This window comes from Paramisgurnus dabryanus, chromosome 23 (genome assembly GCF_030506205.2).
Source record: "Paramisgurnus dabryanus chromosome 23, PD_genome_1.1, whole genome shotgun sequence".
NCBI classification, from domain to species: domain Eukaryota; kingdom Metazoa; phylum Chordata; class Actinopteri; order Cypriniformes; family Cobitidae; genus Paramisgurnus; species Paramisgurnus dabryanus.
This window is the reverse complement of record NC_133359.1, coordinates 13,556,319-13,574,584: the sequence shown is the minus strand read 5'-3', so window position 1 is coordinate 13,574,584 and position 18,266 is coordinate 13,556,319. Positions and strand designations below refer to the sequence as shown.

Here is an 18,266-nt window from a genome sequence, read left to right as displayed (position 1 = left end):
TCTATGACTATATACTCACACCAGCGCCGACAGGTGGTGCCTGTCTGTGGTGCCAAGCTACAATTCAGGAAGTTACTCAAATCCCTGTCACGACGCCACTCACATAGTTTAACAATAAATAACATCATGTTTGTCCCAAATTGTTAGCGATTAGCATTGGCAGCTAACGTATATTTAGCATTTTGAAGTAGACGTTATTTGACTAAGCTTGCGCTATTTAATGTGCACTATTTAATGTGCACTTAATGTGTATGATACCTCCGAGTCTTCCTAGACGCGACGCTGAGCTGCGCGTCCGGTGTGTGACCCCCTTTAACAGTAATTAAAGAAAACTAAAATGATCTCTGAAAAATACGAATTTACAAAGAGTGACTTTATGAAGAAAATAAACAGCGTAACAGTAATAACCCAATACAGAAGTCCCGAAAGAGCCAAAATATCTTCGTGAATTAAAGACAATAGGCCATAAAGTTTCTTATTTACTTTAATTAAATGCTACAATAAAATAAAAACATTTACAAAAAACCCATAAAAAATCCTACATTTCTATACAAACATTCATTGCTGTTGTTCGCAGTGCATCATGTTTGTAGACCATGGTCGGTATGTTTCAGTCAACAGTGATATTAATTAAGACAGGGCCTGATTTAATAGTCCAAAATGTAAGTGTTGTGATCATGATCAACGAAGTTTGGAGGTACGCACACGTTGTTCCTTGAAGCTTCACAAGTTGTCTTAAATTAGCTGTGATTCTCGCACTTGATTCGCTGTTGTAGGACATGTGATGTGGCTTCCCTCCATCAGAGGTGGACACGGTGCAGATACACACCTTAGTTCATAAACAGAAAAAAATAGGTGTTGGTCCATAACACAATAATCAAAGTATATACAGTCCATTAAACGCAATGCTAACTGGACCTGTCCAGATCATGGTTCTCTTTTGGATTTAAACTCACAACCAATGAGCCACAAAGTGCCCAATAAACTAAACCATCATGCTACATTGCATTTGCGTCACTGAGGTGGGTTAAACTACCCATGGCTATTTACTATTGTAACTTGGTAAAAATATTTTACTCACGGTTTTGTTCCTCTGGTTTAACTATTAAAATATGTCTGGCTGTCAAAGGTGCATCGCGAATGTCGCACAGAATGCGACCAGCTCGCCGAAGGCAATTTCTGCAGACGCACACACAGCAATGAAAAATGCATTTGTCTCTGCGCTCGTACTACAAAGCAATTCACTCACGGAAATTAGGAGGGATTTCTATCATGCCATTCGCAAAACATACCACAGTTCATATGAACCTAACCCCAAACTGGCATTTTTAAGCAGAATCAGGTGATTCCTTACACAACAATTCTGCTTTCAAAAACTAAATATCAATCTAATATCAAACATAGTTTCAGATGAGAACCACATTCCAAAAAAGTTCAGTAATGAATTATGAATAACTTCACTAATGACTACTAACTATAAATGTTGAATGAAACATTTACTGTATATCAGATGAGATGTCTCTATCAAATATGCAAATGTTTGCTTAAAAAGAAAAGTAAACAATGCACATCATGTGCATGTAGCCTCTCAAGTAAAAAATGTAGGCACAGTAAGAACTCTGCAACTTCTGCTGTACAAAAGTTTGAGCTAAAAGCATGAGGTGTTCCATTCACCTCAGGCAACAAAAGCACTTCGGTCCTGTGTTTTCTCGCTCATGTCTCCCAGGAGCGCTCAAAATATCGCTGTGCCCTGCCTTGGAGTTCATATCCGCTAAACAACAGCTTGTACTTTAATTCACTCAAATGAATTTGGTCAATGAACTTAAAGGGATAGTTCACCGAAAAATGAAAATTGTGTCATCATTTACTTACCCTCTAGTTGTTTCAAGCCTGTATACATTTCTATGTACATGATACATGACACGTGTCATGAACATGAAGAAGATTTTATACACGTTTATGACAACTTTCATTAAGTGTCATTGTTCCATTATGTCATTTTTAATGCAAATATGACATTGTTTAAGATGTCTTTATGAAATAAACAAATACATCATAACTTTTCAGAAATCTGTTATAAACATGACATAGCATAATAATTATCAATCTTTAGAAACTACCTAGCTTTATGGGTTAACATTGCTCCCATTCACAAGCCTTTCGGGTTGTTTGTGTACAAAAAAGGCCACTGAATTTAACAGCTGTAAAAATTTATCAGATTAAATTTTTTCTAATTTTTTTCATAAATCTGTTAATCAATCTCAGTACTGATCAAGCAAACCAAATGTTAACAAAATTTCCATGATTTTAACTCTTTAATTGCCAAGTTCATAAGTGGTGTCACTGATTCCGGAAAAAAACACACAAATTGACTGATTTTTAATATAAAAAGTGATTGTGGACTGGATTTTTTTTACCCTTTTCACAGTCTTGGGCATGCCAAAGATTGGTAAAAACATTGGCTTTGGTGCATTTTTAGTTTTTGTGCAGCATCAGTTTTTATTCTTTTACACCCTCATTTATTGTTTTTGCCCCATTGACTTTCATTATAACAACATTTTTTGATTGCAAAGCCATGACACCATATAATCATGCATTTTTGATTGTTGGTGGTTTTTCCTTTTGCTAAGAGGTCAAATTTGTCATTTTTACTGTTCAGCACCACGTGGCACCATTAACCCTTTAGTAGGCCTGTGCAAAAAACAGAGCTTGATTTCTGGCTTGTACATTGAGTTAAAAAACAAAAATGGCCAAAAATGGCCTCAACAACCCACAAGGGTTAAACTGTCATTAAAATGTCATTAAAGGTGCAGTGTGTAAATTTTAGCGGCATCTGGTGGTGAGGTTGCGAATTGCAACCAACAGCTCAGTCTACTGCTCACCTCTCGCTTTTAAAGCGCATAGAGATGCTACGGTAGCCACCACCGGACAAACACGTCATCATCGGAGACCACTTAGTAAATAAAGTTTGTCCGTTAAGGGCTTTTGTAGAAACATGGCGGCACAAAATGGCGACTTCCATGTAATGGGACCCTCAGTGCATGTAGATAAAAACGTCTCATTCTAAGGTAATAAACACATAACGGTTCATTATAAAAGGTTTTTATACACCACTGATAATATAGTTTTGTATATTATGTTGCGTTTTTGTCAAGAAATCCTTCTAAAAGAATTACACACTGCACCTTTAAGTTTTAATAGTCTGTCAAATAGTAATATAACAGCATCATGAATATTTTTCTTGACCTCAACTACAATGGTACAAATAGAACTTGTCATTAAAATGTGTTAATACTCTGTCAAATAATTTTGAATACCTTAACAAAATGTCAAAAGATTATACTTTACATTAAAAAACAACTGAAAACTCCACAGAGGGTTCTGAAATTTTCTAACATACAGTGGAAGAAAAAACGAACAAAACATTGTAACGAAATGTTGCGTTTGCTTATTCCAAGAAACTAAATGAAACAAGCAGCTAAAAACTTTTCAAGGGCTCTTAATAAATTTATTAAAAAGGTTTGTACCCATAAAGATAAGGGAAAAACCGGAGCGAAAGTTACGTGGGATGCAACCCTTGAAAGTGCGGAGAAATATTGCGTTATTTCCTCACCGTTTTGCGCGTGTAGGTCCAGAAAGCTGTTTTCAACCACGATAAGTAAATTCTTAAAGGGGTCATTTTTTCTTATAAAGCATTGCGTTTCTTGTTTCATGTACAGTACTATCAATCTACAGGTTATTTAGTGCTGTAACACATCCTGAAGTTTGCCTTCTCTGAGTTTTTTTTTAAACTGTTAGGAGTTCCTGTCGGGGACGAAAGTAACACCTGTTGAAATTGCACTGAAGTCATTTTACATTTGTCCAAAATTCCACCTTGTATTGATAAACAGTTATTGACCACAGCAAAAATAAATCTCTGTCCAAAACATTATCTTTTAAAATTAAGTTTTTCTTATAAATGGTACATTCGCCCCCGCTCTCCCCTACCAGCTCCATTTTCAGCTCATAAACATTCTGTTCCCCAAGCTTTTAAAGTATTGTCCTGACTACAAACATCACAAAATCCATCAGCCAGCGTTATGAATAGGGCCCTTCAGTTTCCACCTCACTGTGTCCAGACAACAAGTTCAATAGTGGTGAAACAGGGCGATGAGTTTTCTTTCACTAAACGTACTCTCAGATTAAAACGCTTCATCACACTGTGTCTCTTTCAAGCTCCCCACCTTGAGATCTGATGCCGAGTTTAAAGCATGTGTATCTATATGGACAAGCTGCTGCAATCCACACAACCCACCGTGCTTTCGTACAATTGTGTTTAAGGAGATTATCCTGAAGAGTTTAGCTATGCTGGATTTACCCATTTGAGCTGCGGAGGCCTGGCGAGTGCCATTGAAACAGAGCGATCTGGTAGACAATGAAACAGACAACCTGACGATGCCAAGCATATAAATGCTGGGTTGTTTCAACTCATAGTTAGGTAAAATATGGACAAACCAAAGTGCTGGTTTAATTTAGACAATGTCTGTATCTGAGATTCAACCATGAGTTGAAACAACCATGCATTTTTTTTGGCTATGTGCGGTAATCCTGTGGTGGTGGTGGGGGGGTGAATTTGAACAATATTTGCTTTTAAAGATCCCGTTTAAAGTATTAAACTATAATGTATTGCATTTAGTCTGGTGACACCAGAGGTCACTTGATGATATCTGACAGCAGTATAGTCTCTGGCAAAACTAGGACATTATGGTTAGATGCACTGATCGTTGTTCATTATTCTCCTCCAACCATCTGCCAGAACTCTATCTGTAACACACAAACTGTCTTTAATATACCGAACAGCTGCTGGTTAAAAGGATATGGAGGCTTTACTTGCCAGTCACATTAGCAAAGAGGCAATTTAAGCACTTAGGCAGAAGATGGTGTTACAGAACAAATCCATTTCCTTTGTTCATTAACAAAAGTGCAGTGATGACCTATGACCCTGCACAACACAACGCTACCCAAGTGTGACTCGGACGTGAACGGGATGAAACAAAGTGACAAAACCCTTAAAGGGAATGCAAGAGGAAAACAAACTACTGGAATTCCAGGAATTCTGCTGGAGTGTGTTCGGAAAATACACGTGTGCACAAATTATTTTAGTATTATTACTAGTCGTACTTAAGTTGTTATTAGGTGGCTTGACTTCATTCAGTATTCTTGCGGTCACATTAGGAGTGAATGGGATGTGTGTCTTTGTTGTACACCCGAGAAGACATTAACTTCAAAAGACAAAGCCAGCAACTGTTTCTCCTGGGATCAGGTGGAGATGTGCATAATTCATAATGTGTAATTACACTTCCTAATTATACGCTCTTCATTTATAAATCATGAAAATGTACGTTTTATGAACTACTGTATTTAAATTCAGTGTAATTGCACCATAAAGTATTGGATGCAAAGTAGTTCAGGATGTAACAAACGTCTCCAAAATGCAATTTCCTTATGTAAACACAGACCTGGAATAACACCAATACTTCAAAGACTGATGTGTAAAAGACTGATGAAAGCTCTTGGATGAAAGTGAGATTGTTTATAGCTACAGATACAGGCAGGTGCGGAAAGAGAAACAATATCTGAGAAACCTGGGGTGGAGTAGCACCTAAACAAGTAAGAAAGGTCAGTACATTGAACGTACAGAGGACAAACAGGTCTGTGTGTGTGTTGAGATCGCCCCCTTGGTTGGGAAATATTTGTTTTTCTCACGAGTTAAAGAGTAGAAATGAACAGCCAAAGTCCACAGACCCTCACTCACCTATAAGTATGATAAACCGCTAAGGAGCTAATTTTACATTTCATTTAATACAAATGTCTTGTCTCACTTTTAGATATTAATAAACATTAAAAAGTATATTTAAATGTAAAAGCTGTTTTAAAACCTAGCCAGTGAGAATTTAACTATTTCGCCGCCATTGAAGAATTAATTCGTCAACTATGAGAAAACGCATCCCTGCCAATGACGAGTATTTCCGGCTTTCTGCAATACCGCTATTATCCACCGGGTGTCTTCCGCAACTTATGCAACCCGGAAGTAACTCTTCACATGTAAGAGTAAGAACTCAGAATGTTTTAAGGATCGCGCTGAATGGGATCTCAATCAAAAAGTCTTTCACAAAAATGGAATCATCTCAGCTTCTTGGTAAAAATTTTGTGTTTTTGAAGAAACTTAACCATATTTAATAGGTGATTACAAGAAAACCATTTTTTTTTTTGTTTTAAAGCAGAAGGTTTGTTCTTTAATTTGATATATTGTATGTTTATTTATTTAAAGAAGAACATTTTCTGGAAAGCATTAAACTTTTGTGAAAATCATAAAAATGCTGGCGGCGAAATAGTTAAAGGTAGGGCTGGGTATCGATTCAGATGTTCAAGATCGATTCGATTTACAAGCTATCAAATCGATTCGATTCCGATTCTCCATTAAATTTTCGATTCCGGTTCTCAGGTAGGTTTTTATACTCGATTCTCGATTCAACTCAATGAATATGGTTTTAATACACATACTATATTAATAAAAAAGAACAGTGAACAGCAGTTAACAAGTGCGTAATTAATAAAAAGAAATTAAAAGCCCGTCTTATAAAAAACACGTCTTGTTTGCGAAATCTAAAATGCTTCCATTCCTCCATTCAATGTTTGTGGAAAAATATGAAAAAATAGATTCTGCTCTTTGAGAATCGATTTTTAATCGACCACGTTTTAAAAAAAAGATTAATCGAAAAATCGATTTTTTTTGCCCAGCCCTAGTTAAAGGGCACCTATTATGCAAAATCCACTTTTACAAAGTGTTTGGACGTAATGTGTGGTATGAACACGATCACCCTACGATGTAAAAAATCCACCCACCAATTGTTTTTCAAGCCTCATTAAACCAAAACAGTCTCGACATGTCGTTTTGATTCTCTTATCAATGTGAAGTCACACTGATAAAGCCCCACCCACTTACAGTCATGCATTACCATAGTTTCAGCTCAGCGAGTCGTATTCTGTCCCAGACTGTATTTATCAGATCTATTTGAACTAAAAGCGATCCCTGTCTGTTTATAAGGAAAAGAGGAGCTGTAGCTTATTTGCATTTAAAGGTACAGACACAAAAACAGCATGTTTTTGCTCCCACCCAATGGGGGCATTTAGGACATGCTGTAATAAATGATCTGTGGGGTATTTTGAGCTGAAACTTCACAGACACATTCTGGGCACACCTGAGACTTATATTACATCTCGTAAAAATGCCACTATAGGTGCCCTTTAAATGTGCATTTTGTTGCTACATATGTTGGATACATTTTAAAAATCTCCACTGAGGACATAATGATGCTTATGTTGACATTATGATGCGGTCTTCACAGGACACAGACAGTCAGGCAGCTCTTTTGGGTTGGAGGACATGGAGTTAAGGTATTAATCTCCTCTAATTTCCATGTACAACTACTGAGTGAGCGTGCATTCGGAAAACTTCGCACGGAATCAGGTTTCTGATAAAGGTTGAAACGTTTCCCTAAAGACTCGCTCCACCGGGGCCGCCACTGCCTGCTTAACAGAAGGGTGATGGTGGGAAATCAGGAGCTAATCCATAAATAAGTAAAAGAGCCACTATAGGTCTATGTTGCTATGCTGGGAGCTCATACAGACCATCGTTCCCTTGGATTTAATCTCACGGTATCTCTGGTGTCTTTTTCTGAATATGGAGGGATCGAACCTATAAGCTTGGCGTTGCTAGCATAATGCACCGTAACATAATCTGGATAATACTTTTAAATAAGGTTGTATTTGTTAGCATTAATGCAGTAAATGCATTAGCTAACATTAATGAGCAATATAGTGTTTCGGCATTTATTTACCTTTGCCAATACAATTGTTCATTGTGAATTAATTAATGTTAACATTTACAACTTTTGATTTGAAAAATGTATTAGTAAATGCTAAAAATAACACAAACTATGATTAATAAATGTCGTAGAAGTATTGATCATTGTTAACTAATGCATTAACTAATGTTAACAAATACTGTATGTATTTTAAAATGTAACCATTTGACATGTAATCTTATAAGCTATCCTTAGCGAATAATATACTGTACACAATGGCTGAAGTAATTACAAAATGATTACACTTTTAATCTATTGTACCCGAGCAAACAACAAAGGACAGGTTATCCCTCTTCTAGCCAGCCACTTGGCACAAACCTAAACAGACAGACGTTCAGCCCCAAAGCAGCCTGTGTACAGCATTCAAACCCATGCTAACCCTATCACTAAATTCTACGGGTTGCCAGATATGCTGTAATCTTTTCCCCCCGGGAGCCCCTGGAAACCAGATACAGAGAAGATCAAACACTGGCACTGGATCACATGTCTCTCCTGAGCCGGGCGGAGCATGACGCAAACATGGCACACAGAGACAGAGGTTTTTCCCATAAGTCTCCCTTCCTTTGGGCTCTGTCAGCTATGGGATATCTGGCAGTCACGTGATTGGGAGAGAACCACACCACTGATACAGCCAGGTTTAAGATAGCCAGCAGCAGTGGATGAAGCACTGGGGAAAAATTGCACCTTGCTAAACGACTTTTATAAGAACTATTGCTTTGTTTGGAAAAATCCGATATAAAATATCCTATAAAATGTTATAGGTACTAATCATACAAAGATATTTGGCAGATCAGACAGCTGGACAGTTACGTGTTTCTAGAATAAATAAAGTTTCCCCAAACAGAAACCTAACTGAAGCAGATTAAGAAGAGAAATTGGTATTTTGTTATATGACGCCTCTAAACCCAAGTGGTATTTTTGTGTGTGTGTTGTTTACACACAAGAGCCTTTAAAACTAAATGACAGCCTACCTGTTTTTCTCTTCACACGACTCTTTAAGAATCTGAGCATAGAAAAATGTGGTTAGGCTACTTTTATATGAAGTAGCAATTAAGATGTTCCTGGCAAGTAACTTTATTTATTGCATTATTGGGGATTAAAATTCCCAGAGGCTCAAGTCGTAACAAAAAAGACAGGTTTCTTTCACTGTATTAGTGAGGAGATCTCATAGACTTCCATTGTTTTCATACCAGACTAATGATGTTTCTATCCCGGTAATCCTACTCAAACCTTTAACCCTCACAAACCTGAAATTACTAGATTTAAGTAAAGCATGATTTATGAGGGTTTTTCCAAAATGTCCACACAAGACAAACAACAAATTTCATCACTCAAGAGCAACTTTTGACGGATAAAATCCTAATTAAGGAAAGTTTTACAGTCTATCCTGTAGGTGTGGGCTGATCCAATACTCAGGATCGGGTATCGGGCCCATCCGGACCTTTATTGCTGGATTGGGTATCGGACTAACAGGGACGATCCAAATCAAATACTGTGCGTTACTTGGTTTGTTACTGTCATGCTAAAGAGAAGTCAGACTATTATAAAAGCACCATAAATGTTTTTATACACAATATTCAAAGTGAAATGAAATGCAAACACTGATTGCCATAATGGTGTTTTTTTTAAATTGAAACTCTTTTATTATTGTAATTGGCCTTGCTATCTACATCACAAAACAGGCGAAATCTAAACTAACTTAATTTTTCAAATGCTTGCAAAAATGGCTTACCAAAACAGAGTTACCGGGTTGATCTTTTCACGTTTTCTAGGTTAATAGAAGCACTGGGGACCCAATTATAACAAGTCAGATTTTCACGCTATGACCCCTTCAAGAACACTTGTATCATTCTCATTTTAAATGTGTTTACACTTGACACGATATATAAATACTAAGAAAAATACTAGGATTGGAATCGGATGAATTGAAGTATCGAAATCAGATCAGTATGGAAAAAGTGGTATCAACCCACACCTACTTTCCTGACATCTGTGCTCCAAGAACAGTTCAAAGGCATTAGAAAGGTGAATATTAAAAGCTTAAAGGCCAGATGCTTGTTTTCATAGCTGCTCTCGTGTCAAGCTCTTTCATAGGGGCAGGTGGAAGTGGGATCTCTGGGGGCCTGAGGGTAGATGTGCTGGATTTAAATACAGACTGCTGACATAGCTGACCGGAGATCATCTTTCCGCCACACCTACAACTATTCCGTAAAACTCAAAAAGCAAGTAGGCGTAATAAATGTCTATTTTGGTGCTGAGAGGTACAAGGGTACTAGAAAATAAAAATGATGTCAGAGAAAGTAATTATATGTAATAAGAATTATATGAAATAAAATTCTTATTTATTATTATACAAATCTAATGACTTCAGTCTCCTCAAAAGAGTTCAAGATGTGCTTAAAGTAAAGAGAGTTCACACTAAATACTGACTTTTACCTGAAGAAGCCATTTTTTTTTTTCAGAAAATTTTGTGTTTTTACATTTAATGTACATACTTACTGTATTTTCTATTTGTTTCTTTATAAAGACAGCGAAAAATAAATATGGATGGTGATCCAAACTTTGCCAAACTACAAAGATGGTGGCGGGATAAGACTTTTGCACAGTAGGGCTGTCACTATGATTAAATAATCGTCTCATTGCGATTGTTTGACCTCATCGCAAGGATTTCAGATCACCGCAATGATTGCACATCTTTCTAAAAAACACTAGGGGGAGCTGCAGTGCCTGTATAAACAAGACAGTATCAGATTACTTTAAAAAATGTGTTATGTGTGTTAATATTTTCTGCCAGGTAAACCTTGCAAAATATTTAAATTAAATAATCACAACAATATGTGAAAATGATTTCATAAACAAAGAAAGAAAAAAATATAGAATTAAATGTCAAAGCCCTAAAACAGGCAATTAACATTTGATACATTTTATAATCGTGACAGCTCTATTGCACATTACGGGTAAACTTCTGTTCACAAGAACTGTTAAAAAACATATGGTTTAGTTTCTAACGTATGTAAGATTTAAAGAAACATATGTGCAAGTCCTGACGGATCAAAATAATCCACACAACATCAACTTTAAAGTGGTACTATAAAAAGCCCCCACCTAAAGCTCATATTCATCTTATTAAAGTATTATCTATTAGTGGTGTCTGCGCTTTAACTGTAATCCTTTCCTACTTTAGATAATGTATATGCTTAACTGGCGCATAAATCACTTTTATTGTGAGGGGTACTCCAGATTAACACATCATTATAGTTTATAGTATATTACCCCCTCTTTAATGACCATAAAACCTGCAAAACCAAACTCATGTGTGCACTTGTCAGGTTAATCTGATCCCCAAGCAGAGACAATGTTAAGAAAAAATTATTTATCACTGCAGCCGGCGAACAAATGTTTATGGAGTTATGTTTAACGGCGATCAAAGGCCAAAGCAAAGATGTATGCAACTGAAAAAGAACAGTCAGGCGATCATTGTATCATTTTGTGAGAATGGCTGCACATTATCTTATAAGGGACATATTATGTACAATTTATCTGTCATTATATGCAAAAATCTCTCCAAAATGAACTAATATTAGTCTATTCAAAATCACTGATCTAAAGTAATGACCATATAGTACCTGGTTTGAGTATCTTGACAATCATTATTCTGGTTGTTTTCTGGTTGCACACACGTTACAGCTGATGGTTGTTGAGATCTCAAGCTGTGTTTTTTTAACACCAGGGAGTTTCCTCGTCCCGAGAGACCTCGACTTCTCCTGCGAGCTACTTTTCCCACAGGTCCAGACCTTAGTCGCATTACCGAAGAGCTCGGGCTGTGAACAAAACATTTTTTGGATTCAGAAAGTGAATACGATGTATTTGCAGTTTAAACAACTTGAAAAGTCATTTTCACTTTTGTAAAATGGCTAAATGGCTTTAGAGGGGTGGACATTGTTTTTCTACCGAATGTGATGGGACACAATTTCCATACGCCTGCCAGCCATTAATATTTTTGGTCAGTTTTCTCAAAAGGTAAAAGTACACATGCATACAGGCCAACATATTTATAGACATACTATTCACAAAACTCCAGAATTTGACATTTATCCTGAATCCTGAATATCTGTATCATAAAACAAGTATCCACGTCTTTTTGTTTTCTTACTGAACAATTATTTTACTGAAGCAATATGACACCATATACACTTTATTAAAGAGAGACCCCCACACACACAACTGTGGGCTGATTATCTGTTTATCAGAGGAAGCACCTGCAGTCCTAAAACACTCGTACTACACACCCACATGCACACGCACAGATTTGAATTTTTCTATGGGCACATTTTATAGACGTAATGGTTTTTATACTGTACAGACTGTATTTTCTATGCACTTTCCCTAGCCCAACACCTAATCCTAATCCTCAGAGAAAACTTTTTGCTATTTTTAGATGACCTTGTTTCCTCATGAGGACGAAAAATGTTTCCAAAAGGTATTATTTATTAGCCCTTATTTATCAGGGATGGTTTCCCGGATAGGGATTAGCTTAAGCCAGGACTAGGTCTTAGTTTAATTAGGAAATATAACTAGTTTGAACAAACATGCCTTTCTAAAAACATTACTTGTGTGCATTTTGAGGCAAAACAAAGGGCATTGATGTATTTTAAGATATGTAAGTGCAAATCATTTTCAGTTTGGATAGCTCTTACATTTATTTTAGTCTAGGACGCGTATAATCCCTGTCTGGGAAACCGCTTCTTAAAGTTTAGCAAAGAGGTCATTTTCAGGCCAAGGACCCCTTACAGGAAAGAGAGGAGGAGCAGGGACCCTGGTACATTGATCAAATATTTACTGTGTATTTAGTATTATTTATAACACATCCATTGTTAGGATGGTTATCTTACAAAGAAAAAAAAAAAAATTGGTATAATACATTTATATTATAACATTTTAATTCAACTAAATAGATTTGATCATGGAAACGTTATGCTCTTCATTTTAAGTTTTAATTTCATTATTAACCTAATAATGCATTAAACTCATTAAAAAATGCATTCAAACATTATTTGGAGGACCCCCAGTAATACCACCACGCACCCCTGTTAAAGCCACATTTTAAGTTTAAATAAATCACAGCTAGTTTTTCATAATAAAACTTGGTAACTTTTTGCCATGGCTATATTTATCATTTACATGCGTATTATTACTGCATTCATTGATATTTTGTTTTAGGGTAAACAGAACAAATACTGCTGTTATATCTTGTTTTGCAGGATCAGGCTGAAGTGCTGAAAACCAGAGCTAAAGGTTTGAACACACACAGAGAAGCAGTCCTATTATGTTCTCATTACAACCCATTACAATAATCCACACAGTGACCCTTGGCGACCCCATCAGGTTTTAGTAATTTCATTGTCCTGACACTAATAAAGAACTGGCAAGAATGGTATGTAGGTGCTTAAAGGAAAACACCACCGTTTTTTAATATTTTACTATGGTTTTACCCCAACTTAGACGAATTAATACATACCTATTTTTTTTCAATGCATGCACTTAATCTTTGTACAGCGCATTGTGAATGTGTTAGCATTTAGCCTAGCCCCATTCATTCCTTAGGATCCAAACAGGGATGAATTTAGAAGCCACCAAACACTTTTATGTTTTCCCTATTTAAAGACTGTTACATGAGTAGTTACACGAGTAAGTATGGTGGCACAAAAAAAAACGTGGCGATTTTTTAGCTGATAAAAAATGAGAATTATATTGTATGGCGGAAGAGCACTTAGTTTGCAGCACTGATGGGTCTTTTCTCCTAAAAATTATTTTATGTTATGAATTATTTTTTTTCTAAAGCAACAAATTAAGATAGAGACCACAACAGTAAAAGTTTTTTAAAGACATAAGGGTGATTTTTGGTAAGGCACATTTTCACGGATGGGACACTACCTTAGATGAAATCTCAAAATGCAGATTCAACATTTTTCTAATAAATACTTAAAAAAAGCAACATGAAGATAAGAGTCTATGCCAGATAAGTAAGACTGTCTTAGGCGTGCTCGATTATCAGGCATTTCAAAAATTTTCTGTATGAACGCAACCTTGCAAAAAGAAATGCTATGGCAGGCACATAAACTTGATTTTCCTGCACGATGATAAATATACACACAGACATGCAAACAACATCATACACGCAAAGTATCTTAACTAGCCAGAAGCATTTTCCCAGACAGTTAAAGCCCTGGAACAAGATTACAAAAGTACAAAACCATAAATCGACTCACAAGAAAAGCAAACTGTAAAGACCACATTTGTGACAGGCACATATACATCAACACCCAAGAGTTGCTCAAGTGCTTATATATAAAAAATAAATCACCCATAAATTATTACTATATACTTATTTTACAGCTTTTATAGCTTAGTTTGAGAAACGGCCCACAGCTCTTTAATTAGAGACGGCATCATCAGTTAAGAAACACATGTCGCATCACATCGCCAATGTGAATCTATATTAAGTGTACGAGAATATGGACCTCTTTTATGAAACTTTTGTCATTCTTTGAGAAGAGACGTCAGTATTCCGCATAAGAAAGGTTAGGGATGAAAACACAGCACAAATTAAACACACAGCTGACAGATATCTGGGTGGTGTAATATTTTCTTGTCAATCACTATGTTCGGTTGTCCCTCACACACCTGTCTTCACTGGCACATGCGTCTGAATCTTGCGAAGGTAGTCGAATTTTCCTGACCACACCCACAGTGGAATTCTGGGAACGCCTACTGCTGCTTCTCCTGGTGCGAGGCTACAAAACACACACATGAAGGCATAACATAGGAAAATAATGTTTCTGCACATATATCCTTCTAACACATTTAAATAAGATTTTTTGCTTTTAGCACATTATTTTTAATTTCAAATATTTATCGTGGATAAAGCCAAATAATTTTTTAAAAATAAATATGAAGGTGGTCATAACATAAGCCGCACCTGTGTATGGGAGGAGGTGGAGGTTCTGGTTTTGGGGAGACTGGCGAGGGCGGAGCTCTTCTTGGCAGGAGAAGACTTAACGGTTGTAGCATTCTTGCCCGTTTCCAAAATGTGCTGAGCCACCTTCAGAAGCCGCGCAAAAACATTCCTAGTGCCTGGAGCCTCTGCAAGAACAGATTGCAGGAAATATAATGTGTGAATTGCCTTTGCCATCAAATTTTAGAGATGCGGTTGTACCCTCAGGTGGGGTTGTGTCTATTAAAATTAAGAAAAAAACCCTAATAAGAGCAGTGAAGCATGTTATTGCAAAAAGTTGCAATGTTTTCCACAACATACACATTTCTGTATAATGCTAGGGTGTTAGGATAGTGAGCCTGTTTTGATAGCGTTGTTACGTAACAATCATGATAATATGCAAATTGTAAAAACATTTCCAAATGAAAATTATGTAAGCACCACAAATGTTTATTTCATCCTGCCTCCTACTGTTTAAACAACTGGGTAGCCCCGCCAAGAGTAGACCAATAGTTAAAATAAGCAGCAGTGTTTTAAGTGTTCGACTCTTTGGTGAGTCAAGTTATCTCTGCAAACTAAACTAGGATAAAAAACGTACAAATTAAAACAACAAACAAGCATCATAAACGCACCCACATTCAACAACTGCATGTTATCAGACCGTATCACATTTACACAGGTGGTGTAAACTGTGTGCACAGATATTTTTTATGCCGGTCACATATGCCACTTGGGATTTCGATAGAGTCCTGCTTGTCCCCTGTAATCTCATCAACAGAACAGAGGAATGTGGGCTGTATTGTATTTCAAAGCTTGCGTTTTGTGGTTGTGATGTGTTTTGAATTGGGCAGGTGACAGGATTTGACTTTGAATTCGCCACACTGTGGTGTAATTCAATTGACATTGCATGTGTAAAATAGTGACCTTTAGTGCAGCCTGTCGAGGGTTTTAGCCTATTGTCTTGAATTCCTTTTCTGGGCTTTCTGCCAGGATTAACTAGTGCTGTGCGATTGACTCAAAACGTTGTTATAATCTTCTGGATGAGACGGCAGGGTGCCATCTCACGATGAAGGTGATTTAATTTACCAGGGGCTTTGAGGCTTTTCGTACTTAACGCAAATGAGTATGCAACAAACTGAATCAACCAGATCGGTCTTGTATAGGTTGTTGGGTCTTTTACAAGAGCCTGCTCACCTTTCTTGGAGGTCTTGTGGGCAACTTCTTGTAAGGGTTTTTCATCTTTTTTTCCAGCACTGAGCAAAGTCCCACAGCTCTGAAGATTTTCTTTTTCAACTTTCTCTGCAAAAAAAAGACAAATATTTTCTCCAATTGGTGTCACAAATGACGTGACTAAGTTCACGGACATGACAAATGGCAAAAATCTGCAACAATTTGGTAAAGACCTATCGATATTTGGAAATTACATTTAAAGCAAAACGGTTAAGAAACCCTTGTAAGTAAGACTGGTTAGCTTTGATTTGGTTTTCCCTTCCATTATCCACAAACACTCCATCCATTCCCGACACAAACGCTCTTTGAAGAACAAACGGCCAGCTTTAGGTGATGCTGAAAAGCGGCTTTCCTCTCATATGACTCAGCTGATAAGCAAAAGGCCACATCACAGTTTATCAGATGAAGAAGAAAAGCCCCACCGTGATTTAAAGGCTGCAAACACGATAGCAATCACATTAGTGACTGTATGCACACAATCTTAGAGGTATGTGTACAGTTGTAAGAAGATAATGTTAAAAGCATTGTACAAAAGTGCAAAATCAATTAGGTTTAGCAAGCTTTTACATCATTTAAACAAATACTGCTAAAGCACTATATACAGGGTTTAGGCATGAGATTTTTGCGAGATGATTACATTAAGTAAAAAAAAAGTTCACATTTTTGTAGTATTGCCATTGCAACACTAAAATTTATTGTAGTTATTTTCAAATGTCTGCATATACAAACAACTTTTCAAATGGACACAATACATTTTATTTTTAAGCAACATACAAAATGTATGCAGAGTTCTTACATCACAGTACATTATAGTATTCTTGAATTTTTTATATATATTAAATGTAAACAACAAATTAATTACATAGATAATAGAATTAATTTTGTGTAAACACAGCTCATACCACCATATCACAGAAAATTTTTGTGGTTTTGAAACCTTGAATCTTTAAAACCTCAGTATATCTTGAAACTGTAACCAGCCCATGTAAAATATTTTTTTTCAACACATAATTGGATAAAAATGGATAAACCCAAACACTGGTTTGAATTAAAGGATTAGTCCATGTTCTTAAAAAATTAATCCAGATAATGGAAGAGAAGAAATTATGTTTTTTGAGGAAAACATTCCAGGATTTTTCTCATTTTAATGGACTTTAATAGAACCCAACACGTAATACTTAACAGTTTTTTTCAACGAAGTTTCAAAGGACTCTAAACGATCCCAAATGAGGCATAAGGGTCTTATCTAGCGAAACGATTATCATTTTTGAAAAGAAAAAAAATATGCCCTTTTAAACCACAACTTCTTGTCTATCTCCGGTCCTGAAAAGTGCCAGCGCGACCTCACGCAAATGCGTAGTGACATAGAGAGGTCACGTGTTACATATATGAAACGCACATTTGCGGATAATTTCAAACAATAAACTGACACAAAGACATTAATTAGTATTGTTCCAAATACAACGTCGGAACGGTCCTTGTTCTCCACACTTGTAAACACTGGTGCGGAGTTTCGCGTTCGTCCCCTGTGACCTCTTGACGTGATGACGTATTGCGTGAAGTCACGCTGGCACTTTTCAGGACCGGAGATATACGATAAGTTGTGGTTTAAAAGTGCATATTTTTTATTTTTCTTGTCAAAAATGACAATCGTTTCGCTAGAACCCTTATGCCTCGTTTGGGATCGTTTAGAGTCCTTTGAAACTTCGTTGAAAAAAACTGTTAAGTGTTGAGTAAAGTATTAAGTGTTGGGTTCTATTAAAGTCCATTAAAATGAGAAAAATCCTGGAATGTTTTTTTTTCAAAAACATAATTTCTTCTCGACCTAACAAAGAAAGACATCAACATTTTGGATGACATGGTGGTGAGTAAATTATCTGGATTTTTTTTTAGAAAATGGACTAATCCTTAAATCTAGAAAATGTCCATATATGATCAAGCCATGGGTTGAAAAACCCAGATTTTTTTGTGTAATGAAATTACCCTAAGTAAAAAAGCTTGAACAAAGATTAAAAGAAAAGAGTTAGGGATGCACCGAATGTTCAACAACCGCAACTATTCATCCGAAAATAGCAAATCACTTATCATTGTTCGGTCAAATAAGTGATATAACCAAATACAATACAATATCAAAC

At 36.4% G+C, this 18,266-nt stretch overlaps 1 protein-coding gene across 1 annotated transcript in view; it reads right to left on the bottom strand.

Moving 5' to 3' along the window:
- Window positions 1-501: 501 nt before the first annotated feature.
- The window catches only part of LOC135781808 (uncharacterized), a 40,296-nt gene continuing 22,531 nt past the window's right edge, over window positions 502-18,266 (bottom strand). Inside the window, exons 11-15 of the mRNA XM_065292373.2 lie at window positions 16,096-16,200; window positions 14,887-15,050; window positions 14,592-14,701; window positions 11,534-11,728; window positions 502-829 (exon numbers count right to left, since the gene is read on the bottom strand). Of these exons, the coding sequence (XP_065148445.1) occupies window positions 736-829; window positions 11,534-11,728; window positions 14,592-14,701; window positions 14,887-15,050; window positions 16,096-16,200 (668 nt within the window). The 3' untranslated portion in view covers window positions 502-735. The remainder of the gene's footprint in view (window positions 830-11,533; window positions 11,729-14,591; window positions 14,702-14,886; window positions 15,051-16,095; window positions 16,201-18,266) is intronic.